The sequence below is a fragment of the Glandiceps talaboti genome, chromosome 14, assembly GCF_964340395.1.
Source record: "Glandiceps talaboti chromosome 14, keGlaTala1.1, whole genome shotgun sequence".
NCBI classification, from domain to species: Eukaryota; Metazoa; Hemichordata; class Enteropneusta; family Spengelidae; genus Glandiceps; species Glandiceps talaboti.
In genome coordinates, this window is record NC_135562.1 from 5,112,710 (window position 1) to 5,135,133 (window position 22,424).

General features: G+C 36.4%; 2 protein-coding genes across 2 annotated transcripts in view; one reads left to right on the forward strand and one right to left on the reverse strand.

Moving 5' to 3' along the window:
• Positions 1-4,233: 4,233 nt before the first annotated feature.
• Positions 4,234-7,715, reverse strand: LOC144445858 (inactive pancreatic lipase-related protein 1-like). The gene is made up of 6 exons (XM_078135500.1): positions 7,670-7,715; positions 7,087-7,277; positions 6,039-6,267; positions 5,524-5,654; positions 4,929-5,022; positions 4,234-4,442 (listed from the first exon to the last, which is right to left on the reverse strand). The coding sequence occupies exons 1-6, from the start codon at positions 7,713-7,715 to the stop codon at positions 4,234-4,236; spliced, it is 900 nt and encodes a 299-aa protein (XP_077991626.1).
• Positions 7,716-10,129: 2,414 nt separating this feature from the next.
• LOC144445860 (chymotrypsinogen B-like) overlaps positions 10,130-22,424 on the forward strand; it is a 16,853-nt gene continuing 4,558 nt past the window's right edge. The window contains exons 1-4 of the mRNA XM_078135501.1: positions 10,130-10,190; positions 19,971-20,113; positions 20,752-20,989; positions 21,609-21,734. Coding sequence (XP_077991627.1) covers positions 10,130-10,190; positions 19,971-20,113; positions 20,752-20,989; positions 21,609-21,734 — 568 coding nt within the window. The remainder of the gene's footprint in view (positions 10,191-19,970; positions 20,114-20,751; positions 20,990-21,608; positions 21,735-22,424) is intronic.

Consider the following 22,424-nt stretch of genomic DNA (forward strand, 5'->3'; position numbering starts at 1 on the left):
CTGTCTGTCTGTCTGTCTGTCTGTCTGTCTGTCTGTCTGCGGTCTGTCTGTTTAATCATGTTCTTTCCATTTGTCTATCTTGATGAATATTACAATTCACAAATGAGTGTGAAGTATGAAAATTGAGGCGTGCTTCCTGTGGCGCGTGTGTGTGTGTGTGTGGGGGGGGGGGGGGGTTGCGTGTGCGTGTGTGATATGTATGTATGTATGTATGTATGTATGTATGTATGTATGTATGTATGTATGTATGTATGTATGTATGTGTGTATTCATGCATGCATGTGTGTATGTGTGTATGCATGCATGTATGTATGACAGTATGTATATATGTATGTAGGTAGGTAGGATAGGTATGTATGTGTGTGTGTATGTATGTATGTATGTATGTATGTATGTATGTATGTATGTATGTATATGGGTATGTTTGTATGTATGTATGTATGTATGTATGTATGTGTGTGTGTGTGTATGTATGTATGTATGTATGTATGTATGTATGTATGTATGTATGTATGTATGTATGTATGTATGTATGTATGTATGTAGGTAGGTAGGTAGGTAAGTACCTAGGTAGGTAGATAGGTTGGTCGGTCGGCAGGCAGGTAGGTAGGCCTGCCTGCACTCTGCACGGTCATCTTGTCAAGTGTAACGTGATATTATGTCTGTAGTGGCCAACAGCCACAGCGCCCCCACTGTCAACATGCAGTGTCGCTGTAAATCATTCTCTTGTCAAAAGCATGTCATATTGATCTCAATATCTTTCGTCCTCATACCCATCACCATTTCCGAGGCAGACCACAAGTGCTCAAGGAGTCCGAAATATAAGGCTGAGAGAGACAGAGACAGAGAGAGAGAGAGAGAGAGAGAGAGAGAGAGAGAGAGAGAGAGAGAGAGAGAGAGAGAGAGAGAGAGAGAGGGGGGGGGGGACGGCACCCAGTACCTATATGATATAGGTACTTTCCAACAGACTTGAGGTTTCCTAATAATGAGGATTCGCTGTAGAGTCGGCGATAGTGGTTGACACAAGTTGACTCATGATTAAATAGTGGAGGGTGGAGCTAATGATAGTGACAACTTTTGTCTGTCTGCCTGTCTGTCTGTCTGTCTGTCTGTCTGTCTGTCTGCCTGACTGACTGTCTGTCTGTCTGTCTGCCTGCCTGACTGACTGTCCGTCCGTCCGTCCGTCCGTCCGTCCGTCCGTCCGTCCGTCCGTCCGCCCGCCCGCCCGCCCGCCCGCCCGCCCGTCCGTCCGTCCGTCCGTCAGTCTGTCTGTCTGTCTGTCTGTCTGTCTGTCTGTCTGTCTGTCTGTCTGTCTACCGGTCAAACTGTTTTATCGATTATGAATTTTTTTATTCACGATGTGTGATTGGTAGAATATGATCGTGGATATCCTTGGCGTTAGTCTATAGCAATTTCAACGTACAAATGTAAATGTACAAGATAAAATATGTCGTCACCAGACTCAGTATCGTAGAGTATCTCTTGGACAGTAATCGCAATATGCTGAAAGAAATATAAATTGGGATAAAATGATACGTGTTCTTTTTGTTAATATGTAATGTGCTCTTAATGGTACCATACTATCGAATCACGCCACGTCACGCCACGTCGTCATGTCACACGATTTCAGATAACACACTTACACTACACGCCGTGTCACATCCGATCACACTACACCACTATCACGTCACATCATATCACGCGATGTCACAACCGATCACACCATATCACACATGATAAAATACGTCATGAAAAATGACGTCACATCACGAATTAATTACAGATCTATCATCGATCAGATGTAGTAAATGTAAGCAAGTTATCCCTCCTAACTGGGTCAACTATACCGGAGCTACAGAGTTAACAGATGCAAACCTCAAAAATAGTCAAATTTAAACCGAATGCCTCAAATATAGATTTTTGTTCCTACATACATTATTGGAATGCAAAATAATTAACTATATCTATCATATATGATGTATCACTTAACTGGAAATTTAAGTCTATATGAAATTTGACCTTATATAATTAAGATATTGCCTAATTATCAAAAATCATTAATTATGCAAATTAACCACTAAGATTAATTATGATACATAAGCAAGCTTTAAAGGAAACATTCACTTCTTTACCATCAATATATATGCAGTATATTACCTGGAACTTAAAAGCTCGTATTCTATTATAGATATTGCCTCATTTTCAAAAAGTTAACATTTATACTAATTACATATCACCATATTACAATAGGGAAGTGGACTCCGAACATAGTCAATATTATATCAAATGAAAGGTATTTCGTTGACCAAATAAAAACCAGTGTGGTTGCTTGATCGTCCAGACATAGTTAAAAACTTGTTAATTCGTGTGTCATTTTAAGTCAAATATTAGCCACGAGACTGGTTAGTCAAGGTTGTCGACCCTGAAGCAAGGGTTAGATTGGACAAGAAGCAATTGGGCATACACGTCCGGGTCGATAATTCGTTGACCCTTTTAAAGGATCGGATCGGTTGTTGGGTGCCAATGAAATTACTCAATTCGACACCCGTTCTCATTTCCTCTCTCTGATTGGCTGTTCTAAATTATACATTCATACAGAGCGATACAGGTGTGTACAGTCAAATATATGAATACAAATATAATAGGGAGAAACTATTCAACCAAAAATCTCTGACAGCTAGCCACCTCTGTGTCTGTTTCAGAAGATTTATGGGTTGTCTCATTATCCTTTAGGGGGTTTTCCTTTTGGAGCGTGTTTTTCTAACGCGATGTGCATCTTAGATATTGCATTCCTACCTCGGTGTTGTCAATGAGATCAACCGATGACGAAGTAGTATGTTGATATAATGAACAACACAGAGGTAGGCATGCGACATCTCACATTTAATACATGTCTAGTGAAATATTTTAGATTTAAATGTTGAAAATTGTGATTGTATCTTGATATGCATAGTGTACACCACCCCTTTCATACTAGTAACACTAGACAATACCAGTGTAGTCATAGTCATTAACTATACATTTGGTGAGGTTAGAATTCAATCTGGTAAATTTGAATTAGAATATTCGATTCGTTGATTTGCATATGATATACTGAGTGCACTTGACAAGATCAGATATGTACACAATGCTAGTATTTTTAGTCGTCTAGATATTAAACAATTGATATGAAAACTGTTTATCATACATGTGAATGAGATCCTTCGAATTTGAAATCTGTGTGATTTTATTTGGATTTTCAGTTATACATAAGAATATCATTCATCGAGTGGTAAACCTAACGAAATGTACAAAAGAATTCCATTTTTGTTTATGGTACAGTAGCCACGAGAGAGAAATCTTGCCTTAGCAGAAATAGTAATATTCATATGTTTTTCATATTCATAATTTTTTTTTCATGTGTGAGTGTCTAGTTCAGGTAGTGATGTTTTCCGTTGTTTTCCATATGGTCTCTGTGTTATTGGTTTCTTATCATCAGATGTACAGCCATTACAGATTGGAAGAAGAGTTTTATATTGTCTTATTAAGTTGATGTCAGTTTTCGCATCCACTATTTCTGGCGAGACTTCAAAATTTTCATTAAAAAAATGTAGGGTCGACAGTGAAAAACTAGGTGGGGTTGGGTGAGAGAGAGAGAGAGAGAGAGAGAGAGAGAGAGAGAGAGAGAGAGAGAGAGAGAGAGAGAGAGAGAGAGAGAGAGAGAGAGAGAGAGAGAGAGAGAGAGAGAGAGAGAGAATATGAATGAATCAGAGATCACGCAACAATTGTCCATTAATAGTAAGTTAGGTGTAGAACTGACGAATATTCACAGTACCAACTGAAATGATCTTACTCTTTTATTTACCAATTTCTATTTTGTTATTCGATATTATGGAGAGGAGGGAGAGGGAGAGGTGCTTAATAAGGTAACAATTAGGGGAAGTAAGTTAATCAAATAATGGTGTCGAGAGCCAAAACAATACATGCAGAGTATTAAACTCAGACCACAGGACAGCTGTAACAGCTGGTATGAGGTATAGTAGAGGAGAAAATGAGAGACCTAGAAATCACTCCAGACGAAGAAACAGACAAAAATAGTCTAATCTAGAGCCAGTTTATTTATATTTCAATAATGTGTTGTTGTTGTTGTTGTTGTTGTTGTTGTTGTTGTTGTTGTTGTTGTTGTTGTTGTTTTGTTTTGTTTTGTTTTTAAATGAACAATGATTTTTGAATATCCAATCAATAATTGTGGGTCTAATATTGACAAAATGGTCTTGCAGAGTTCGTCTCTAAATAGAAGATACCGCTGGGAATGATAGTAGCGTGGAATCCCATTTTATTACAACGGTTACCACAGGAATAACACTCATCACCAAGACCACATGGATAGGATTGGTAGGTACATCTAACGTTGATGGACTCCGTAAAATACTCATGTGCTCTACCATGGTCGCAACCAATATCTAAAAATCAAATAAAATGTACTATAGTATATGTATATATTGGTGAAAGCAAGACAGCAAATAAATAGTATGATTCGTACTCTCCATAATGTCTGACTCAATATTGCTACTAACATTCACAATATACCCTAAAATAGTATGGCAAGATTCGGACGTAGTGAATGTAAAAAATGAAACTTTTATAAACGTTTTACACACAACAAAATTATTTTAAGATATAAATTGTTTGTTCAATCCTAGTGTAATGCTGCCACAGACGAATCCTTTCTACGACAAGGATTATTAGTATCCTGTTAACACTACCTTTGAAGAAATTCTGCATTATAGTGAATAAGTACTAGTGTGTTGTCGCTGCTGAATATTTGACATTACATTCCATAAATGTAGTAATGAAATACAAAGAATTTTGCAATATTATTCGTTTATGTTAATACACTCTATTCACCCCCCCCCCGTACAATACATAAATGATAGAAGCATTTTTACCTCCGTCAACACTGACATCTCGCTTTTTTCTATTGAAAATACCACAACCAGGCTGTGATTTGCCGCCATTAGGATAAAAGTCTACATGACCAGACTGTAAGATAGATATTTGTATATAAACGATGAGTTGCCCAAATCTTTGATATAGTATTTATAGTACATGTTTAAAGGTGAAGTACTGTTAATCCCCCCCTCAAGGATAACGCTATTAGTGGGGTGTCCGACATCGGCAGTTATACTTCATGAGAGCCAACTTTAACATTAGTGATATTATTATTATATAAAATGCATTCATCAACAAAAACAGGAGAGAGAGAGAGAGAGAGAGAGAGAGAGAGAGAGAGAGAGAGAGAGAGAGAGAGAGAGAGAGAGAGAGAGAGAGAGAGAGAGAGAGAGAGAGAGAGAGAGTTGCCGAAGATAAAGTTACATTTTGGTTCTCTATTTCAATGTATTTTCAGCGACTTAAAACAGCACAACAAAAACGCTATGTAAATTTGTAAGATTATTGTAGTAGCGTACCTTAAGCCAGATATTTAAGATGTAAAATAAGAGAATTCTAAAATATGAATAAAGGCGATAAACTATTGTAACTAACCGGGTTCCAGCATCCAAGACCAGTAACTGTGTTAGCATCAGTGTGAATAATATCAACAAACTGAGCATCACTTGCATCAAGTTTTTTGTCATTATCGTAACTATCGAATGATGGACCAGCAGGATCCAAACCTGTTAACAAATACATAATAAGGCATATACCCGGGCCATGCTACATGTCGTGTGCGAGGAGAAAGGGGGGTTTAGGGAGCTATATGAACAAGAAACAGTGTAGGGGAGAGAAGAGAAGAGAAGAGACGAGACGAGACGAGACGAGACGCAAAGCAAAGACGCCCGGGGGTATTGAGTTCGGATCAGAGAGGGACTGGGACATGAAAGAGATTCTAATACTAGTATAATCATGTAAAATAATACGACACGTAGGGTCATGTTTGTCATCGTGTCAAGCTCCCTACACCCCATCCCATCAGTCAGTCAGTCAGTCAGTCAGTCAGTCACCCACCCACCCCACCCACCCACCCAACCAACCGACCGTGCCTCTGTCAAGTAACTTGCCTGTAATTCTTTTCACAGTTGGAATACGTTTTCCTGCTGCTCCAGATGATTGTGCTCCAAGACTGTGACCAATCAAGTGACACTTATTTTCATGATGTCCGTGCTGCTTCAACAAGAGGATAAAATCATACATCTGACGACCAGTTTCATCAGTGTTGTCAGCAGACCTGTCATAAATTAGATTACTTGCACCGTCTCTCCAGTCAACCAAGAACACATTGTAGTCCCCCTGAAATTATAGAAACACGTTATAGAAACCCAGTATGTGTAGTTGCGTAATATTTGTATGAACGAGCAAACGTGGGTATGCTATCTTGACTGGTGACTGTGACAAATGTTATTAATCTATTCACAATGGAATCTTTCAAAGAGGAACTGTAGATGACAAGGTCAAAGTAATGCTTTAGTGATTATTCAGATGAAATAAAGAGAAACCAATAATTGACTAAGAACATTTCTCCAAATAATAACCTCACTGGTACGATTAAAACAGGACTATCGTATTTCCAATTCCTAAATGTATATGTGGTTTATTTTGTTTTTGCATTTCACTGACCAAATATGTCATCTCAACTATCCTATGTTTTGCAGCGTGAAAGGGGGGAGGGGTTGTTTCTCTTCATGAAGTAATTACTCTCAATAACGAATCAGCATGTCACTGTATTTTTACAGTTGCGAAGCAGGGTAGTTTGGGAGCGAGTGACTAGAGCGAGAGAAGGGGGTAGTGAGTGAGTGAGTGAGTGAGTGAGTGAGAGAGAGAGATAGATAGATAGATAGATAGAAAGATAGACAGACAGACAGACAGACAGACAGACAGACAGAGACAGGCAGTTAGTCAGTGGGAGAGAGAGGGAAGGGTAGACAGACAGATATAAAGACAGGCAGAAGGATATGGAGACAGAGAGGGGTCTAGGGAAGGACAGAGATACAGACCGACAGAAAATGGGGAGAAAGATAGTTTACAGTGCAACGATCAGAAACAAGTTGTTCTAGGTGTGCTATGCTATTCTGCCAAATTTATGCAGTCTGAGTCAATCTTAACACTTACATGTACAAGGAGTTCGTCCTTCATTTCAGCCATCCACTCAACATCAGCATTACTTTTCCAACCATGGACGATAAATTTGGATTCTTTGTCACTGTTGAAATAGGAATAGGCAACTGTTTGTGCCGTGATCACCTGATGAGTATTCAAATTTGCTCTCGTGAAGAGTCGAAATTCACAGTTAAACGCCAAACCTACAAATTAATCAAAATTGCATTTAGTAACTTCTTTGCTCATCATTACGAAGGAAATAGCTTGTACATAGTGCATTATATATGAGAAACTTGCTTTTTTGACGAACATTCCGAAATTGATGATCTGTGTACTAGTACATAATACTGATACCAACAAATTAGATTTGCTCAATTATATTTGAACAAAGTCACAGATCTCCTCCTCGTATCGAGCAACAGTTCTGTTTCAGAATAGGGGCGTACGTCTCCTTTGATTTCCTTTCAGGTAATATTGAAAAGACATGTGTTAACAAAATTGATCTAAGAATCAAAAGCATGAAAAAAGCTAAACAGAAAATAATAGTAAGAGAAACCATTGACCTTACACGAAAGGGTCTATATGAAAAACTTACTCGTATACACACAAGACAGCAGCACAGCTATATTCAGTAACTTCATCCTCGGTGACTGTAAAATCTGGTTGTGGTGTTCAGTTGACTGGTCTTGGGAAAGGAAATACGACAAGGTACATACCGAACTTTTAAACGTTTTGATGTGGGTTTACTGGTTCATAAATCTCTTGTGAGCCCACCCCTAACCGCAAACACGTATCAATTTCCCATGGGAATGGAAACACGTGATATTTAACGTCGTACCATTTTTCGCCTTCAACAAGCCTATATGAGCGCAAAACGCAAACAATCTGTGTTAAATTTCTGAGGTCGCAGTTACATCAACACGAAATAAAGATAGACACATTTTGGAGCATTTTTAGTGTCCAATCCCAGACATTTTTTCTTTCAAATAACATGATATCCAATTTTAACATGATTCTTTTTGTATGGACCGGCGCTGTGGCGATACACATCAACCAAAAAATTTCCAAAATCTCAAAAAGTGATTTTGTTTTGAAACACAGACCATCTGTTGTCGTAATGAAATGTTCACAATGTTAAAGCGTTTACGTTTATGAAAGAGGTTCCGTAAAGAGACATTTTTATAAGAATTAGTTTATATCAAATGAAAATTGTCCCCTTTTGCACATACAGAAAGAGTTCATTGTAAAGTTGACCTATTAGTACAAAATAAATGTCCATTAGGTAGGGAAAACATCCACAGTGATGTTGATCTACATGTGTCTTTATTCTGCCAGTGATCTGTTAAGTTCGTTGGTTCACAATTATGGAGCATTATTCCGAGAAAAATTAGTAGAACTCCAATCGGAGAAACTTTCAAGAAAGAGTTTAAATGGAAATTGATTCTCTATCAATATTTGAGTTCGTAATGTTCTCTATTGTCACACTTTACACTGTCTTAATTTTTAGTTCAGTTTGATTTGATTTGATTTTATTTGGAAAAAAATATTCAGGAAACCACAAAACAAAAACAGAAATAACACTACAGCTTTCACAAACAAACAAATACAGCACGGAATACCTTTGCCGAGGATAACATAAAAAAGTTTTAACAACTTATTTCCATTGTGGTCCTCCCACACCAAACATTACATAGCAGAAAAAACGATGAAAAAACAGTACATAGCAGACAGAAAATACTAAAAAACTGACCCGGCTACTACATGTGGAGCGAGGCCAGCCTACAGTAAATAAACGAACTCACTTTCTTCCAATTCAGACAATTTCTCGTACATAAAAGCTTTAACACTTTTCTTAAAAAGTTGCAAAGAGCTGACATTATACACGAAGGTAGACTGTTCCAGATTTTTGCGCCAGAAAGACGGAATGAATGTTGACTCTGTGTATTGAAGGTTGGAATATAAATAGAGGAAGAACTAGATCTGGTGTTGTATGAATGCCTACTACTGGTTAGTCTGAAATGATCGGAAAGATAACTGGGTGCATTACCGTTCAGCACTTTATAAACATGATTTAGTTTTAGCTGTTCAACTCGTTGTTCTATAGGAAGCCATCCTAGTTGTGTGTGAAGTGTGTGTAGGATATATGAGTTCTTGGATGCAAGTTTAACACAAATCTGATCAGTTTGTTTTGAGAGATTTGTAGTTTTTGATTTTGTACGTCGGGTTAGGCTTTTGTACCAGTAGGAGCATGCATAGTCATAATGGCATTGAATAAGGGCTGAAGCCAACAATTTCCTAGTGTTAAAATCCAAAAATTTAGATTTTCGATATGGAAATTTCTGTCTGGCATATACCTTTTCAGCCATACCCTCACCACCAAGCGATTGGTCTAATTCTGCTCCCAGGTAATTGACTGATGTTTTGTGAGTGATTTGGGTATTATTACATACAATATTAAGTTTAGTGTTGGAATTAAGTTTACGTTTTAAGCCAAACAGAATTGATTCGGTTTTTCCTAGATGTAATGATAATTTATTGTCAACTAACCATTCACTAACTGACATGAGTTCCTTACCTAAAAGGTGTAGTTTAGTTTACTTTAGTATAGTATTACGCCCACTACCTGTAATGTGGACTTTGCATGTAAATAAATACACAAAAGACCTTTTGCAGATCAGTGCTATGGGCATAAGGCACAGGTAGATATAAATGCACAATTAATAGACGGTATTACTTATTGATAGATAGTGTCTTTTTCTATGATCGACCGAAATGAAATTTGAAGTGTCTATTGGAAATGTCACCTGCGAGGATAATTTGAACTTCAGGTCAGTGTGTTAATGTTGTCGACGTTTAGCAGCACTTTTGTTATCTGCTTTCTAACTTATGCCAATATTATGTGTGATCATTTCTACAACAAAATGTCGGCATTAATCTTTAAACATGGATGATTATCTATATGTACAGAAGTTATGTCTCGAAAAAAATGTAAAAAGTCAAAAATCATTTTGACGGGAGGTACTTTGATTACGTTCAAATTTAAGTAGCACTGATCATGACTGGTCTGATTTTACCGACGATTCTGTTTGTGAAATTGACAGGATACCCGATGCAAGGTAAGAGAATTATGTCGTGTTGTCAATCTTACGATAGATAATTCGATTCCCGTGTCCAATATGAGTGATTTCGTTTTTACGCGAGGGTTTATTTGATTCATACATTGCCATTATCTTCTGTTATTTTTTTTATAAAATGCCGTCATTTTGTGTACTCATTGTCAAGGCATCTACGTCATTGAACTGAGTTGACTAACCGAAAAACCGACAACTTCACTTTTGTTTACATTCTACTTCCGTATTTAGTGTCGCTCGTAAATACAACTGATACCGGTTTCAACCAACCAACCAACCAACCAACCAACCAACCAACCAACCAATCAATCAATCAATCAATCAATCAATCAATCAATCAATCAATCAATCAATCAATCAATCAATCAATCAACATGAACTATCGTTGTGTAATTTGACATCAAAAGGAAAAGGGTTTAAAAAATATGGCCTTTACTGCCTTCAGTTTATTTTTTTTCCTCATTTAGAGTATTTTTTTTATCTTATCACGATGTTGATAATGGTGGTCCAACTGACGAGTTCCTGAGATTCACACCACAACGTACCTATTCCAGGCATCCAGAACAGACGCCTCGTCCAACAGGGCACAGACAAATACTAGTCTGTTAACAGGTAACGGCAGCTTTTAATTACCAAAGCGATTGATTTCTTTCAAGCTATTTTGTTTTACAGTCAACGTTTGTGAATTTACTAATAGTTTTGCAACGCTGCATATTTTGCAGGAGCCGTATTATGCTTTGCCTATTGGCTCTTGGGAGGATGTTACCACTGGAGAACTACATAAATTTATTGGTTTACTTATTTTTTGGGGCTTGTGAAGACACATCGACTGGATAAATATCATAGCCAGCAACCACTATACAGTTCTTCCTGGTCCCGTTCTTTCACACCAAGTAGGAAGAGATTGTCAATGAATGGTCTTCGTGCCTTTCTTCACATTGTCGACCGTGCCACAGAAAACCCTGACGATAAATTAGAAAATGTCAGGTACTTATTAGACCATATGAAGAGAGTGTGCGAATAGGTTTTCCAGCCATACGGTCAGGTTTCTGTCGATGAACGCATTGTTAAATCCAGAGGCAGATCTTGCATGAGACAGTATATTAGAGACAAACCAAGCAAATGGGGTTTTAAAATTTGGGTTTTAACAGACACCAAATCAGGTTTTACGTGTGAATTTGACAGTGATCCTAGATGTCAGCAGAATACATCTGGAAATGGCCTTGGTTATGATGTTGTCATGAAATTGTGTGAGGGACTACAACCAACCAACCAACCAACCAGCCAACCAACCAACCAACCAACCAACCAACCAACCAACCAACCAATCAATCAATCAATCAATCAATCAATCAATCAATCAATCAATCAATCAATCAATCAATCAATCAATCAATCAATCAATCAATCAATCAATCAATCAATCAATCAATCAATCAATCAATCAATCAATCAATCAAATTTCTATATGGTGCTGATTTCCAGCGCAGTATTCTGTTCAGTAGCGCTGAATGGCTAAGGCACACTATATGCTTTGGTGAACAAATACGTCTTCAGTTTTGGTTTGAAACAATCCAGGCTGGTAAAATGCAAATATCAAGTGGCAAGGAGTTCCATAGCTTGGGGACAACATATGAGAATGAATGACAATTGGGCCTTCAAAAGTCTGAAAGTCTTGAAATTGCACATCCGCAAAATATCTTTCAGCTATGCCTCAACAAAATACACTTCATAGCCAGATAATATGTACTGCATAGCATAATTGTCTCTCAATTCTGGTATTTTCATACCATATTCAAGCATTGTAAGACTTTAAACTATGTCTATGATTTTATATTATATGCATCGCAAAGGGTCTCCTACATTGTTTTATTTTCAAAGAAGTTTTCATCTTTGAAGGTGTCTCCTTCCAATCAGTAGCAATCCTGGTCATTACTCCCAAAACAAGATGGAAGGTGGCTGGCCAAGTACCTCATTGTATAGGTTAGAGCTCATTTTGAGACATCTCCTTATGCATGTGGAATCAACATCCTTTGCAAAGTAATCTCGTTTGGACTGTTATTGTAGTTGGTTCTCACTGTCATTTTAATGAATCGTTATACCATATCATTTTATATCTCCACTGTAGTGTAGTTGACAGAAGGGGTGGCTAAAATGATCCTGGAGTTTCATTTGGCGGGTCTTAACATTTTTTGAGAGGAGGTGAGAGGAGCTACGCAATCTGTTTAACCATAAATTGTGTACATTGATATTCCTAACTTTAGAACTGATGGAAATCGATTGCCATACAAATTGCAAGAGGTAAAATCAAAATGACTGAATAAGTGCTATATAAACTCAACTTGAAATGTTTTGCCATCATTATTTATGGTTTGTTTTTACATCCTTGTCAAGCATTGTAAAAATACGACCGACCAACCCAATATGATGGGTTTGGTTGCCCGTTGAACAGCGTTTTATTATTTTTTCTGGCCTTATTTACATATTTAAATAGTTTAATAAATACTTTATTTACATTTATGCTGACAAGAGAAACATGACCGTGGAGTTTTCTTTTGTATTGTCTGGTTTGATGAATCATCTTGCAGTATGTGACCTTCGACCTCCCCTTTATTTGAAATGGTTGTAAGGAGGTGGTTTTCAGGTAAAATGTATATATAAATTTCAGCAGATGTTCAAAAACAATGTATTTACATCTTGCTAAGTTGGTATGTATTTATTATATTGAGATGAATTTGACATTGCAAATGAATTTTGGTAATGAATTTGATTATTCCAGAATACTTTTTACATTTACATATAATATGCATATATTTGGAGAAAGTTGGGGCATAATATATTTTTGTACACCTTCGCTATTCTCCATGTTATGATGTTACAATTAATAAACTTTCTAATAGTGCTTGAATAAAAAATACATTTTTGAAGCACGTCCTGTGTATCCTGCGCATTGCATGTAGTTTCTGACATGATAAGTCAGTTTTCATGATGTAAAAGGAGAAAATTGACAAAAGGTTCACAAAACATATGTGCTGATGAGTGAGATATATACCACAGAAATGTATTATGTACATATACTCTAGATATCTCGATGAATATTTGACTGAAAACATTGAAAAATCATGCCACATTGTAATTTTCATATATTTGCATATAATTAGCATATTTTTGTACCGCGCCGCCCTCCTCTCCCCATGACTCGTTCCAACTCTATATTTTCTTGGCTTACAAAACATATAGGTTGATGGGGGTTACTGCTGTAACTTTGGTATTCAAAAGCCCCAAAGTGATTACACCTGAATAATGCATAATATAATGGTGGTTGATAACTAAATGATCGATAGTTAGTTAGTGTAGAGCCTAACCACAGCCCCTCTCAAGAGAATATGGTGGGACATAGATCTATCTATAAAATTCTATATCAAGTGTCGTGAGAATCGCCATGTGTACTCGATATGAACTCATGTGCCTGTGTTTAAATGATAGCATATCATGGCTTTTGTTTAATATGTGTTACCAGTATCCAACCTCCACCAGACTTACAACCAAACTTAAAATAGCGTTTATGTTTAACTATCAAACATGTTGTATTAAGAGCTATATCAAGCAAGGTATCATCGCCAGAAATTATGATCAGTAATCCTTTGCTGCACTCTAAAGTGATGTGTTCAGTTCCTGAACACTTAATTGTAACAGATTTTGAACGCAGTATATGTGTTCAATATAAATACTAGAACGCGTGTGTTCAGATTTAGAACACAGTGTTTTTATTTTGAACGCATAACATATGTTCAAAATCTTATAAACCAGAACACTGTTGATGCATCAGAACACTGTAACAGTTTTTGAACACAAAGTAAGTGTTCAGAACAAGAATAGAACACATGCATTCTAGATCTGAACACTAGTGTTTTATGTTTTTGGCACAAGCGACGCTAAACTGAACACATGGGACGCGTCTGAAGCGTCAAAATCTTTAGAGTGTGGTTTAATCTATATGACTAACAATTATAGGTGGACACAATCAGATGTTTATCAAATATATAAATACTGAGAAGGTGTAATTCATATAACCCAGCAATGGATCATAAAAATGAAGGCCTACTAAGTATATTTTACACAAAGAAGGTGCACTTGTAATGTCCAAATCCCTTTACATGTATACCAGAGTGTACTTGCTCCTGTGCGCGCAATACCAAAAACATTACTACCTACCTATATGCAAATGATATGCAAACGATATGCATATGAAGGCCCGCACTTTCACAGGCTATGCTATGGAAAGTACAGCCACAGAGAAAACTGCAAACACTCGTGCATCATGGGGTTCTGTCACAGTATCCACCATGCAAGCATGCACCCCATGTCACATCCAAACTTCTAAGTTTTCATTTAATGGTGGGGCTAATAAAATATTTGTTGATGTTATCATGCCAAATATTTCGACTATTAGAAATACTAGTAAATCATAACGCTATTTCAGATTTGGATGTATGTATAACGTGAATGACCCGGATAGCACTCCCCCAGATATGAAGGTTATTAGTAATAAACAAATATTTTACCTGTCTCCATAAATCTGTCTCTGTTTCTAATATTGAAGTTTTTAAAAAACTAAGGCGTGTTTAATACTGTGTTATTAAACGTCAGAGTTCTGATTATCGCTCCTTTTCACAAATTAAATTGTATCCATTCGTTTTTGTAAAATTTGATTAAAATTCTTTCAACTATGATTTGTACGAGTAATGCCAGTTTAATTTAAAACTAAATCAGTTCTTATTCAAGCAAATGTTCCAATTTACACATGGATTTTATTAAATAATGAACAACCCGACGAGAATGTTAGGGCTATCGTATATTTTGACCATCTCTCCCAGTGTGCGGACAAATAAAAGCGCCGGGACTAAGACATCGAAATTCCAAGATCACGCTATCTAACTTAAGGAATCGGCAAATGTGTGCAGTCGCCATCTTGAATTAGGTCAAAAGAGGTCAGGTCATTCCATTATTATCAAATTTATCACAATCAAGAAGCCGAATAGTTTGATACAACATATGGTAGAAAAAACAGCATGATCGCGTACAAATATGTCTTGGTGAAAACACACCGCTCGCATCTTCCCACATGACTGAAGTTTCTTGCATGCTTTAATATTTCCCCTAAAAGTTCGTTTACATTATGTGAAGAAAATAATTGTACCACTTTAATTTCTTCCAATAGTATGGTTTGCTATAGTTTGAACGTAAATCAATACAGAGAACATTTAAGAGCATAATGGAAATCATCCTCGATGTCATTATTACATTTTGGGAAATTTCCCAATGACCATTTTGGTCGACAAAGTTCAAAACAATTTACAGCTTATGTTATTGCAATAGTTGCTTAATACTTTTAATGAAAACTTTGTGCGGTTAAAATCACACATGATTAAGTATAAATTTGCATAATGTTACCATTTTATGAATTTCAATATATTAATGTTGAAAGAATTATCTCAAATTGAGGTAATATTGCGTCACGTTTTTGTGACGTTCAAAATGGCAAAATATAATGTTTATATGAAGCCATGCGTGTATAATGAAGCACGCAGATGAATACTGCTAAATTTTAGAAAATTTAATGTCATCGACAGCTGTAGATGATAACATTAACATGAATTAATGTCCTTCCTGTCTAATCTAATCTAATGTTTAATCTGTCATACTTGATACTATACGGGTGAAATTTGGGAAGGGTGTTGCAGTCATTTCTACTTGAGTTCATGCCTTCAAAATAGGCCACGCCATTGATTGCTCACTTACACGGAGAATAATGCCAATCGTCAGCTACAGACGATGGTCTTGGTACTACCATGTTACCAGTGTCTTATAATGTATCATATTGAATACAGTGTCGAATAAAATGGGTGAGGGTTGAGTTGCGATCATTTATACCATCATACCATTATTGCAGTGTATACGGCGCTAAGTAATATTTAGTAATGAAAGCTAACGTAGCTAGACTCATATTGAAGTTAAAGTAGTTAAGTTGCGGTTGTGCATGACAGAATACAGGGTGAATGTACTCATATTCTAAGACACTCAGCGATTGACACAACACAACACAACACAACACAACACAACAATGGTATATAATTAACCACCACCAGAGCATTGTATGGTGTAACACGCTGGCATTTAAAATCGCATCATAGTATCGCACTTATTACAGTAACATGACACTATTCAATTCTATTCTATGATGTAACACGACGTTTAGTCAAATCGCATCACATCATAGCACGACATCATACAATAGCATGACACTATACATACATATAATTACAAAACAAACGGCAACCCCAACCAAATAAAAATGCAACACATTATACCATCCATAAGCCAAGTTATTGTCTTTGAACAGTAGATATGGATATATACCCTGATCGTTCTACATCCCAACACCCGAGTCGCCGTTATCTTTTCATAAATTATGCCTGAGGAATCTAACTATATCATATACCAATATCTTTCGTCATTCAACAAGAAAATACTAGTGTCCCAAGGGTTTGTCACCACTCATCTTGTGATTCGTAGCGACAAGGCCCCCTAGGTCACTGCCATTTTCCTTGGCTTAACGAAGAAAACTATTGGGAATAATACATACAAGACTTGTATATGAGAAAATACAAATCGCAATATTTCTTGACGAAGTACAGCGTGCATGGTAATATGACGGAATAACCATAGCAAATAACAAGACAAAGGAATATAACGAGACCTAAAAAGAAACAGTTGAACCATACAAAATCATGGGACTCATTACATGACAGAACAGAATACAGCACATTTCAAGTTACCGGTCAGCGGTTCTGTGTGATACAACCATGCAGAAACCAATAAGAAACTGCACATGCTAAACTTTAACATAGCAAGATTGAGTGAATATATCTTGCGATGTTCTTTCGTTTCTTGTCTTAATGAAATGAACTAAATGTGTGCCACCATGCATACCCGGGATGTAGCCATAAACTTTAGACATCAAAATATTGGTGCCCATCATGTGTCTGCGTCTAGATGCAGTATGTTTAAATGGTTTATTTCATTCAATTTAGACACAATATAGGAAGAAAATGCAATCTTGCTAAGTTAGTGTACAACATTCAATTTCTTATTGGTTTCTGCATGGTTTTATCAAACAGATTCGCTGAAGGATAACGAAACAAATTGTACAACATGACACAATGTAACAGACTCACTGAAAAGGAGAGAATAGACGAACAAAAACCGTACTGCGACACAACATGAGACAACCATGTTGTTATCAAAGAAGGAAAGTTTATCAGTTTGAAATATTTCAAATTACTTAGAAGTGACATCAAGACGAGTGACGTGCTAATCACGCGAGAAATACGTCGACATGCGGTAAAACAGAGCGTAGAAGTTTTATCAATTAGGGCAATGTTTATCGCCATCAACATATGCCAATATAAGAAAAATTCCCACACTGTTCGGATTGTATATACATACTGTGTTTGGTTGTGGAAGATTCACTCTACTGAAGGAAAGACAATCATGCGTACATTTGTCGTTATTCTCGCCTTGATAACCGCTGCCTTGGGTCAAATCCCTACAGGTAAAATATAGATATTGTGTTGTTTATTTTGAATTGCATTTAATTCCAAATCGGTTGTTTATCTTTTTATCCAGATTATAGGCCAGATTCTGAAGCCATGTATTTAAAAGCAGAATGTATATATGATAAGATTAATATATTGATGGCTGTTCAAACTCCAAACAATATACGATATATTGAGTATTCTGAAGTTAGTGATCTATGAACAGAACAGATGGGAAACTATCGCGATTGTGTTCCTCTTCGTACCATAACAACTCTATGCCAAGGCCCACCAAGAGGGCAAAAAGAAGCATTTAACATGATTATTTATATAATGCCTATATCCTATGTACAGCAAGCTTCTTCTAAACCAGATTCTTGTATTTTCGAGAGGTCGCACGATGCAGGGTTGGTAAAAATGTCTTTTCTTGATCCATGAAGGAGACAGAAATGTAGCCAAGATGCCATCCTCACTTAGCCCCTTTAGGCACTGATATGTTTTTACAATTTAGGATCACTTCTATGATTACATTTTAAGATCAAGGTCATTAACAGGAACGACCTTTTGGCGGAAAAGTGTTGATTACAGCTATTCATGCACTAACTGCAGCTGGACAATTTTTGTTAGGTACAATAACGTACTCATACTATCGTACATACACGATGAACGAAATCATTATCTCGTTCAACAACATCACCATCGATGAGTTGAATGCACCTAAGAGTCTTTTGGACAGCACAAAGAATCATTGGCACCGATTTACCATCATTACAATCAATCTATATATCATTCCAGATCCATTCGTAAAGTCACATGCCAGTTATCCGTCACACATGGTTTTTGAACTGTTACCCTCTGGTATACTGTATAGGAGTGCGAAAACGAAATCAGAACGTTTTAGAAATAGCTTTTGACCATTTTAAACCAGTCCTAGGATCATTTACCAGTCGTGTTAGTTTCATGTTATCTGTCTCTGTTACTTTAACTTTATCTCTTGGTTCTGCATTTCACTCGTATTACCTTTTCAATGGTTTATTCAATGGATAATATATAAGTGTTATCCTATCTATCGAACCATACAGATTACATAGATTTATTCTTTCGTTCAAGACAAACTGTTATTTTCCTGTTCAAAAAAAGTTTTCTATATATTTGTAACTTTGCCAGAAAACTGTTTTCACACCTGAATTAGACTGCAACCAATTGCAATGATTGTACTACCAAACTAGAGTGACTATAGAGTTTCAATTAGACTAAACAATTGCAATGATGGTACTACCAAACTAGAGTGACTATAGTGTTTCAATTAGACTGCAACTGATTGCAATGATGGTACTACCAAACCAGAGTGACTATAGAGTTTCAATTAGATTGCAACCAATTACCAATTGCAATGATGGTAACACCAAACTAGAGTGACTATAGCCTTTCAATTAGACTGTCAACAATTGAAATGATGGTACTACCAAACCAGAGTGACTATAGAGTTTCAATTAGACTGCAACAAACCAACTTTTGCCCACAGTCGATTTAGACCCGTTTAAGCATAGTGTCTAAATGTGGACACCCTATTGTCTGGAATGTTGCCACTTGAAATTATCATTTTCAAGCTGCTCTCTGGGTGTCATACGTGATTGGTTACAGTCGGGCTCTTCCAACTATAGACACGTTCAAACCATTATTTCGTTGTGAATGTGTGGATTGTGTCCACCTGCACTATGCACAGGCTGTCACAGTATCTACGTCGGTGCGGCACCCGCACGCAGTTCGTCTGATGTAAGTTAGTGTGTGTCTGATTCTACTCCAATGCATACATATCACAGTGTGCTACACTGTGCCTGTGTGATCACACTCAGGTCATGCAGGCTGTAGCGGAAATTAGCTAATCACAAGGGACGTAGAAATGACTGGGATTCAAGCAATAAAAAGAAGAGCAAGTATTGCTACCTTAGCACATGTAGATAAAGTTATGAATATTATGTTATATGCACGTATATATACATAAATACACGCCATGGTTATAACCATGAGCTATTGTTCACTTTAGCATTTTATATAAAACAAAAACAAAAACAAAAACCATGGTATGGACTGTTTCAAATACTGTTTAAAAACTGTACAGTTGTGCTACGACACCATTGGCGCTATGTTATTCTGTGTGTTTCAGAATCTGGATGTGGAGATGATCACTTTCAGTTAGGATTTGATGGTGCCTTTACCTCCATGAACTTTAACCCGGAAGGTGACGTGAGATATGATCCTAATGCGTTTTGCCATTGGACTCTGGAAACATCAGAAGTTTTTGGTCAGGTAATTTCAGAATCATTTCAAATACTGTTCTTTTTTAATAATCTTGCCAAACGTAAGTGCTCTGACATGAACATTGCTATATGTTGAGATTAAAAATGAAGTATGTTTAATAGATAACTAATCCAGTTTATACAATGTATGTATGTATGTATGTATGTATGTATGTATGTATGTATGTATGTATATATATATGTATGTATGTATGTATGTATGTATGTATGTATGTATGTATGTATGTATGTATGTGTGTGTGTGTGTGTGTGTGCGCGCGTGCGTGCGCGCGCGCGTGCGTGCATGCATGCATGCATGCATGCATGCATGCATGTATGTATGTATGTATGTATGTATGTATGTGTGTGTATGTATGTATGTGTGTGTATGTATATGTGTGTGTATGTATGTATGTATGTATGCATGTATGTATGTATGTATATGTGTGTATGTATGTATGTATGTATGTATGTATGTATGTATGTATGTATGTATGTATGTATGTATGCATGTACATATGTATGTATGTGTCTGTCTGTCTGTCTGTCTGTCTGTCTGTCTGTCTGTCTGTCTGTCTGTCTGTCTGTCATCTCATTTGTCTCGGTCTCTCTCAATATCTCTTCTCACGTTTCTTTGATTTTCCTTAGGCCATTGAGTTATCCTTCCATTATTTTCGTGTTGAAAACTCCATTAATTGTGTGTATGACAGCGTTACTGCTTTTGATGGAGCAAGGAACTCGGATCCTATTCTGAGGTTAATGTGTGGTCATTCTACGCCTAACCCTACCGTGTCTAGTCGCACCATTATGCTCGTTGAATTCGTAACAGATTTCAGTGTACAATATTATGGATTTAATGCCACCTGGCGTGCACGGGATTGGCCAAGTAAGTTCAGCAGTATTACCCAAATGATAGATGTTGCTGTTGCACACATGGATTCAAATATGTTGTTATTTAATATGATCCTTTACATCCAAAGATATAGAAAATCACTGATGATGATAATCACACAATGTCGAAAGCACTGCAATAACCCTTTTCCCGCCATACACTCAAAAAATTCGATGCCAGTATTCCATCGTCGTAAAATACATACCTGTTTACAGCACCGCATCCCTGTATGTGAGTGTTTCAGTGAAATTTAGGGTAGCTCGATTTATGGTAGAGAAGATCACTGGCTCCAAACAAATGTAACTATCAGAATTCATCTCCAGTCACTGCAATGCTAACCTTGTCAAATTCTTCAGAACCAAAGACGTCAACTTCGTTCCGAGTTCCAATCTATTCTGTTAGGTCGTCAACTCAGAGTGTGTCTCGCAAGCACACATTGTCGTCAGAAGTATTCTATTACATTAACAGTTAAACACAAACAATTATTGATTACATTGTGTATAATTAGTATTTATATTCACATTTTCATATAGCTATAATTGATATTGATGTACTAACAAGGTCAAAGGGAAAATAAAACAACAAATACAAGTATTTCTTCTTCTTCCTTCAGTTGAATGTGAGACTAATGTTGCTTTTAGATGTGGAGACGACGAGAACGGATATTGTATACCAATAGATGAACGATGCGATGGGGTAGCAGATTGTCCCCTATCTGAAGACGAAGACGGCTGTCCCGGTAATTAAGATTATTCTCAGATAATGCACGGTGTGTTTGGTTAGTTTAGTCAGAGGTAAAATGAATCCATTATATATATATATATATATATATATATATATATATATATATATATATATATATATATATATATATATATATATATATATATATATATATATATATATAACTCGGTGAGTATCAATCTGCTAAGACAGTGCTCTATACATATATATATGTATATATATATATATGTACATAAATATATATACATATATATATAGTTTTGGTAGTACTGGAACTCTTTCTTGGGTGTAACTCGGAGTTTCACGCATATTGCGATCATCAGACACTCTGAGGCCTACTCTCTGGGTGTGCTGTATATATATACAGCACACCCAGAGAGTAGGCCTCAGAGTGTCTGATGATCGCAATATGCGTGAAACTCCGAGTTACACCCAAGAAAGAGTTCCAGTACTACCAAAACTACATATATATATATATATATATATATATATATATATATATATATATATATATATATATATATATATATATATATATATATATATATATATATATATATATATATATATATATATATATATATATATATATATATGAATATGTGAGTGTCTAGTTCAGGTAGTTATGTAATACATTGTTTTCCATATGTGATTGGTTTCTTCCCATCAGATGTACAGCCATTAC

Coding starts and splice junctions, on each gene's coding strand:
- LOC144445858 (XM_078135500.1), bottom strand. CDS start 7,715: ATGAAGTTACTGAATATAGCTGTGCTGCTGTCTTGTGTGTATACGA. Junction 6,268..7,086: donor AGGACGAACTCCTTGTACAT/GTAAGTGTTAAG, acceptor CTATAATTTCAG/GGGGACTACAATGTGTTCTT. Junction 4,443..4,928: donor AGATGTCAGTGTTGACGGAG/GTAAAAATGCTT, acceptor TTTGATTTTTAG/ATATTGGTTGCGACCATGGT.